The 7,977-nt window shown below is 43.3% G+C and overlaps 1 protein-coding gene across 1 annotated transcript in view; it reads right to left on the bottom strand.

Moving 5' to 3' along the window:
• Window positions 1-1,099: 1,099 nt before the first annotated feature.
• Window positions 1,100-7,977, bottom strand: part of LOC119837223 — a 15,198-nt gene continuing 8,320 nt past the window's right edge. The window contains exons 6-19 of the mRNA XM_038362749.1: window positions 7,502-7,582; window positions 6,958-7,239; window positions 6,014-6,287; window positions 5,668-5,767; window positions 5,334-5,457; window positions 4,932-5,085; window positions 4,578-4,693; window positions 4,360-4,483; window positions 3,785-4,089; window positions 3,013-3,139; window positions 2,025-2,130; window positions 1,731-1,820; window positions 1,525-1,622; window positions 1,100-1,386 (exon numbers count right to left, since the gene is read on the bottom strand). Of these exons, the coding sequence (XP_038218677.1) occupies window positions 1,161-1,386; window positions 1,525-1,622; window positions 1,731-1,820; window positions 2,025-2,130; window positions 3,013-3,139; window positions 3,785-4,089; window positions 4,360-4,483; window positions 4,578-4,693; window positions 4,932-5,085; window positions 5,334-5,457; window positions 5,668-5,767; window positions 6,014-6,287; window positions 6,958-7,239; window positions 7,502-7,582 (2,207 nt within the window). The 3' untranslated portion in view covers window positions 1,100-1,160. The remainder of the gene's footprint in view (window positions 1,387-1,524; window positions 1,623-1,730; window positions 1,821-2,024; window positions 2,131-3,012; window positions 3,140-3,784; window positions 4,090-4,359; window positions 4,484-4,577; window positions 4,694-4,931; window positions 5,086-5,333; window positions 5,458-5,667; window positions 5,768-6,013; window positions 6,288-6,957; window positions 7,240-7,501; window positions 7,583-7,977) is intronic.

Here is a 7,977-nt window from a genome sequence, read left to right as displayed (position 1 = left end):
CTAACCTAACCCAAAACCTAACCTAACCCAAAACCTAACCTAACCCAAAACCTAACCTAACCCAAAACCTAACCCAAAACCTAACCTAAAAAGAATAGGTAATCTTGAGGCGCGTTTAGTAGCTTTAGAGATATTATCTTTATAGATATTATTTTGTTGCGGGATACCACACGCTTCACTTTCTTTTTCTATTATCAAACAATATTTTAAATGTGGAAATTAGTTTGACCAAAGTGAAAGCTACTTAAAGCCACTCTGTTTTTTATTGTGGGAGTCGAGCACGCTTCGGCACGAATTGGGCCAGCTCGCACCGGGGAAGTACCACACCCCCACAGAAAACCGGCGTGAAATAGTGGCATGCCACTGTGTTTCGTACGGTGAGTGGGGGAGCCGGAGGCCCGTTTCCTTTTCCTCACCCGTCCTAGTCCATTCCTTCTTTCCAGTCGTTAATCCTTTCCTTTTCCCTTACCCCATAAAAGCGGGCAGCGCATTCACGGAGGTACTACCTTTGCGAATGTTTATGGGCGGTGGTGATCGCTTACCATCAGGCGAACCACCAGCTCAGCTGCCCGCAATGACATAAAAAAAAAAAAAAAAAAAAAAAAAAAAAAAAAAAAAAAAAAAAAAAAAACTGAAGGCATCGGTCAAAAACACTATTGACTGCCTTTCTTTCTTTGTGATTAAACAAAATTTTGTTTTTCCCAAGCGCGCATACAAAATAGTCCGATAAATAGACATCACACACCACACCATACAATTACCGACCGAGCATGGTGGACCGCCTTCTACTTGAATACATAAAAAATATACATGCATATGTATTTATAAAAAAAAAAAAAAAAGTAAAAAATCTTTATTACTTTAAGATACACATGAAAATCACAAATAATACGCACGTGTCCAAGATTCTTAAAGTTTAAAGTTAATATACGAATGTGAATTCATTGTATATTTATAAAAAGTATAATCACGCTTAATACCGTATTACAGAGTATACGTAATTTTTAGATTAAATATTATTTATAGAATGATTTTATGATCATCTTACTTATATTTTTATCGCGGGTAGGGATCGCACGTTGGAATGAAACACAGGGCGGTGTCTGTTATTGAGCGTATATTGGCACTAGGGGTGGTTGGAGGCGGGAGCTGGTGCGTCACTAGGGCTGCGGCAGGTCGCGTCGCAGCACATCGGCGGGCGCGAGGCGCGGGTAGGACGGCTTGGTGAGCACTCCGCACGTGTTGGAGCGCGCCTGCACGCGCACGTAGCCTCGCTCGCCCCACGCCGCTGACCATGAGTTCTTCAGCACGAAGTATGGTTCGCCCTTGCTGCTGCCCCACCCCACGGCCAGCACCGCGTGCTTCAGCTTCTTTAGAGTCTTGCCGCTATAACAATATTCGTACACGATAAAGCGCTTTGATTTGTAATATTTGTAATTATGGCTTATATTCCTCACATTAGTGCAGGAATTCTAAAAATAACTAGACTTTTAATGTTAAAAGTAGATTACAAGGTATCCATACCATCGGTCGTCATACAGAACGCCTGATTTGTGGAACACAAAGCTCTTAGCGTTGGCGTCCACCAACACCACGGAAGGCGCGTGCTCCTTTATCGCCACCTGGTCATCAAATGAATAATTAATTAATGTCGAGCAACACAAGAATAGCGCAACCTTCATCACATTGAGGATGTACCCAAACAAGGTTTGGTTATAACTGACGTGTACCTTGAGAGCGGGCACGCTGTTCTCGGTGACGTTGACGTGACCGCTGATGCGCGTTACGGCTGGCACCTCCTTGTCGCGGCACTGCTCCACCTGAACCGTGCGTTATATATAATTTGAGCATCTCATCTCAATCATCATTACAAATATTGTACGAATAGGAATAAACATCCTTAAAATTTTATAGATATAAGAGAAAAACTTATAAAAATTGGATGCTAATAGACAATGATGGAGTGGGCACAGTGTATATGCACACATTTATAATTAGATGTAACAAAATGTCGGTCGCAGTACCTTCTCCTTGTAAGGCGTGTACTCGTCGAGGGCGGGCAGGCCGCGCTCCTGTACGTAGTTGTACGCATGGCTGGGCCACGTGCCTCCGCAACCCCTACCTCCGTACCTGTGCCCATCGTTATTATATCGTTTTTAAAATTTATTCTTCATTTGTAATTAAATGATGCAATGATACCGGGGTTAATTATAAGTAGGACGTGTACAGACACAGGTGTGTATTTGTGTACTCGTGAATTGTGCTCTCGAACAGATTAACCGATATTTTTTTATTTAAAAGAGGAATTAGTCTAATATGCTTTTATCTTAAGAGATCATCAGTTTGTAGCAGCGGCGGATTAAACATTTTTTTCACCACTCCTTCAATATTGGTATGCAATGAAAGGGCTTGACCAATGGCTTTACTAGAAAAATACTATGTACCTACAGTATGAAAAAAAATCAAAACCAAGGCTGCCATCACAAAATGGAGTCGAGGATTTTTTAAATTTGAAATTGTAGATATGTGTTGTTCTTAACTTAATTATTCTGAATTTATCATCAACTAGCGGTCCGCCCCGACTTTGCCCGTGGTACATTTATATAGGCTATATATGTACCACGGGCCTTTCTAACTAACACTGAAAGATTTTTTCGAAAGAAAAGAAACTCTTCAACTTTATAATATTAGTATAGATAATGATTTTTATTAATTAAAATTTCAATTCAACAGACAATGGACAGATGCAGGTAACGTTTTTAATTGTAAAAGACATAAAAAAATATAGTTAAATGAAACCAATTGGAAAAGGAAGGGATATAACAAAAACAGATGAGTAATAAATTAATATCGATCTGTGAGTGTGAGTCCTGTAGTAAAAACCCTCCTCCCACTTCCGGACCTCAAAATATTTGCATAGATCTGCGACACGAAAAAGAATTTAACGGTTTTTGACGATTTCAGAATACTATCACGTTTAAAAGAATAATATTGAATAACAATAAGCATTACGGATGTGCGCAGTCGACGAGGCACTGCGGGGAGAGCGGCACGAGGCGGCGCGTCCGCGCGAACAGCGCGCCCTCCACCGCGCCCGCCACCGCGAACGCCCAACACGACGCGCAGTTGGCGCCCTGGACTACGACACGCTTACATTCATTTTAATTAATACTACCACAGCAGGTAATGCGCACATACACAACTAGCTTTAGATTCTTTATGTTATTTTCGAGGTAAAAATGCAAGCTCGGCTCACAATTTTACATCATTTAAACACAATTCAAATCACCTCATAAGAGGAATATAAGTCAAGTAATTTAAAACAGAATTATATATTAAGATGTTGTATTTTATATGTGGGAGTCGAGCACGTTTCGGCACGAATTGGTCCAGTTCGCACCGGGGAATTACCACACCCCCACAGAAAACCAGCGTGAAATAATAGCATGCTACTGTGTTTCGTACGATGAGTGGGGGAGCCGGAGGCCCATATCCCTTTCCTTATCCTTCCTAGTCCTTTCCTTTATTCCTTTCACGATCAAACCTTTCTTAATCCTTTCCCAATTTAAGGTCGGCAATCCATTTGTAGAGGCGTAACGGCTGCAATTGACTTTACGCCTCTCCAAATGTTCATTGGCGGTGGTAGCGCTCACCATCAGGCGACCCACCAGCTCCATTGCCGATTAAGATATAAAAAAAAATTCTGAGTTTGTATCAACTTATGTAACCATATGAATTATTAGTAGCTACATATAGCCGCTATAAGAGGTATAAGTGCACATACATTGCACGGGCGAGACGCCGCCGCGTGGGCGCCAGTCGAAGCGGTCGGGCAGGCGCGAGTCCATCTTCTGCAGCTGACGGCGCGAGTGCGGGAAGCGCTCGGCGGAGTCGCGGCCGCTCGGCTCCACGCCCATGAGCAGCTGCAGCTCGGCGTCCAGCCGCTCGCCCAGGTAGTTGATGCCCAACTGCGAGGTGCCGCCCTGCCGGTTGCCCGACGACGTAAAGCGCGTGTTCTGCATCAGCAGGTTCTTGCGTACCGCCTCCTCGATGTCGTCGCCGTATTTGCGGTTAAAGTCAGTTTTAAACCTGAGGGAGTCAATAGAGACCAAGTGCATAAGTATTAAACAACAAATTAATACTGTGATGTAGTTACTACGTAACTTTAAGTAGTGGAATGACACGGGCATACAACAATTTTGAAGATGTAACAATTAAGTACGTGATTTTTAACTAGACAGCAATTATACGAGTATATAGATATTTAGAATTAGGACACATTATAAATTACTATTGTTACAGAAACATCATTATAGATTGAATAAGACATTTTTCAGTATTAAGAAAATACATATTTACTTTTGAAGAGCCGCATCATATTTGGGGTCGCGGAATGGCAGCGTGAACTCGCGCAAGGGGTCGAGTCGCGCGAAGTGTTCAGGCTCTGACCGGTTCAGCATTTCCACCGTATCACACAGCTCATCTGAAACATGTATCGTTTAGTTGTAGCATGACGCATCATAATATTATCTATGTGAAACCTCATAATGTTAAGTATGTAGCTCAGTATACTTTACCGATATTGGGTGTAAAGAATGCAGCATCTTTTTGTTCGTTTCTCACGTCTACGTAGCGATGCTGGTAGCCATCACAGTCCGAGCCCAGAACGGAGCTGTCAACTGCCACGTTGTACCTTGAAACGCATAGAACCGAATATGATTGGGACATACAATCAACCTGCATAAAGCACTTATTCAAATTTTCACTAAATTTAACATATGGAAGTATCTATCTTGGAAATTACATTTGTAAGAATTAAGTATTATGTCCTTCATATATAAAATAGGTGTAACTGAACTGAATAATATAACGCAATATTTCAGCTTAAGGTTGCAGATAGGAATAGTATCGAGAGGTAGCATGTGACTGACTGCAGCGGCACGGGCTGGTCGTCGCGGTCGCGCGCCAGCAGCAGGTCGTGCCGCGCGGTGAGGCGCTCGCCGCGCGCCGCGCCCAGCTCGCCCGCCGCGCCCGCCACCTGCTGCTGCCACCGCTCTAGCGACGCGTTGCCTTGCTCCACGTAGCCTTGCAAGCCAGAACACACTAATTATTGATGCTACCATATTATAAAAAAAGGAACAGTGAGTGAAATGTCTTTTAATACTATTAATTAAACATACAAATAAATTTTATTCTACCAATTAGTATGTAGTTGTCTAAATAAATTTTGGTATCGAGAAATAGAAACACGTAGTCGTCAAGCGTCTTCCATACCATTTCCTATGACTGTTGTTTGAATAGATTATAGAACACGATGTATATAGATGAATTACCAGCGAAGGTGAATTGTGCGAAGTCAGGCAGCGCGGGCGGGCGGCGGTCGGCCGGCGCGGCGGGCTGCGGCTCCGAGCGGCCGCAGCGCCGCACGGGCCGCTCGCCCGACCGATCCACGCGCACCTACAGACAATATTTATAGTGCATATTTAACAAGATGGTAAATTACATGCAGTATTGCCAGTTGTGCCGGATGTAGTGTTACAGAAATAAATAAATAAGTAAACCTCTTCAAAATTGAAAGCAAAAAAATTACTCAGTGAAGCAAGATGCTTACGAGCAACCAATCAACACAACTTATAAAGAATAGTAAGCAATACGCAGTTGACTCACTTCAAGATACTGCACTCTGCCATCAGGCATAAAGGTGCGGTAGGAGGACGAAGAGCCGTCGAAGAAGTCCACGCGAGCAGAACCGCTCTCGGCATCGTACCTGGAAGTGGCAACGACAATTCGTATTTTTTATTGTTCATTTAATTTTTTTATACATTGTATTATGATAATCTATGAACATATGGAGCAAATCCTAAGAGAGCATGAAAATTTTTAATTTTCGTTAGCATATCTCTAGCTCTATCGTTCCTGTGAATTTTGAGCTCCAGAGCAAATTTTTCAATCAGTCTAGTAGTACAAGTATAGTAGGCACGTTTCAAGAGGAGAAAGGTACAAGCGATCTCACCAAGCCGTGTAAGTTTCGGTATAGTCGGCGCGCGGCACGGTTAGATCTGCAGAGATGGCGAGCGAGCGGGCGATGCGCGGCTTGGGCGGGCGCGGATAGGAGGAGCGCGCGGAGCGGGGCCGCGCGGAGGCGAGCGGCGTGGGGCCTGCGGGCGCGGGGGGCGGGCCGGCCGCCTGCCGCTCCGAGCGGTCGTGCTCCGACAGCAGCAGCGGTGGCAGCGCAGGGGCGCGCGGCGCTTGCTCGCGGAACAGCTGCACCAGCTGCTGCGACGTGACTATAACCAACACTCTATGATTGTAGCCATTTAACAATTACACTATAAAAATGGTAAAGCTGGATCTGGCTCCGAGCATCACTTAATGTCTATAAATCCGGTTGCAATTCGAATAATATCAATATAAATATATCAATTCTCATCTATATAAATATATCTGTTTCGCTATGCATAGCATGTATGCATGCATAATACGGTGCGTTAATGTTTAAATAAAAAATTATGCCAAAATACATTTTGCTAAGTAATTACTATTACCATGTACAACTTACTCGCACATATTAAAACCAATTCTTATACATTTACTAGCTGCACCCGGCAAACGCTGTTCTGCCTTACGTTTATCATTTAGGGGTATGAAAAATAGATGTTGGCCGATTCTCATAGATACCGGATAAGCACTAAAAGTTTCATTAAAATCGGTCAAGCCGTTTCAGAGGAGTATGGCAACGAAAACTGTGACACGAGAATTTTATATATTAGAAGATATTGCATAATGCTAGTCTTACCGAGGACAACAAAATATTACAATGCTAAAAGTCCACCCAAATTTTAAGGATTTTTGTCGTAAAACCAAATTGATAGCAAGTTTTAAGTCTAAGATTTAATTTTAAATAACTGACAGCGAATACACCATCATTGATAGGTATGGTATTAAGTCTTAACTCACATGGCGTTTCAATGTGTGGAATGGTGACAGTGCTATCCAGCTCCTCGGGCCTCACGTAGGAGGGGTAAGGCTGCGGGGCGGGGGGCGTGGGGGGCGCGTGCGGCGGCGGCTGCTCGGACTCCTCTGCCACGATGGGCCCCCACGCGGGGCTCTGGGGCCGCTCCGGCCGCCGCAGGCCCGGCCGCGAAGGTTGCGACGGTCTCACGGGCTTCGCTTGTGGCGCCTCATACCCATCTTCATCATTCTCATACTCATATTTCGTTTCTTGCACAACCTTACATTCTGCGAAAAAATGAATTTAGCCACGGGTTTTCAAATAAAATCTTCCAATGTTTCTATATTAGAAGGTTATTTCAAAAAATTGCTGATAATCACAATATGTTTTTGTATATTAATAGCAAAACGTATTTAACGTGTAACACAATAAATGTAACTTGGTACACAAAAATCCAACAAAATGTAATCATACTCAAAGTTTCTAGTAACCTAGCCGCTTGTCCCGGCTTAACCATATGTATAGGTTAGATGAGTTACTAATAATTACCAGTTTGCGTCGGGGTTGGCGCCGCGACCGGCATCGGCAGCGGCAGGATCACCAGCGGCACAGACGAGCCGGCGCCGCGAGCTGGAACATACCAACACACTCCTTACTGGCGGCGCTCCGCCTGCGACGGACGGAAGGTTGTGTTTTTCGAGCATACAGCATATTACTTTAGCACGCCGCAGAGCCTAAACGGCTACTAACTAACTAATTTTTATGCGAGTAGTGTCCAAGGAGCCATCTTAAGTCGTGAGATAAACACTGATGAAGTATGTAATAGGAAATGCTTATAAATCACAACACACTTCTTTTTCACGTTTTATATCTGACTGACTGACTGCTAGTCATAAAACAAAAAAAATAGCTGTAGGTTTCTTTTTTTTAAATAATAACTGTTGTTCTATCTAACGAGCCTCCATGAATTTTCTTATTTTATGACTGAAATTTGAATACACAAATATTAATGTACATAAATTATG

The sequence above is a fragment of the Zerene cesonia genome, chromosome 26, assembly GCF_012273895.1.
Source record: "Zerene cesonia ecotype Mississippi chromosome 26, Zerene_cesonia_1.1, whole genome shotgun sequence".
NCBI classification, from domain to species: domain Eukaryota; kingdom Metazoa; phylum Arthropoda; class Insecta; order Lepidoptera; family Pieridae; genus Zerene; species Zerene cesonia.
This window is presented reverse-complemented; position numbering and strand designations above follow the sequence as displayed.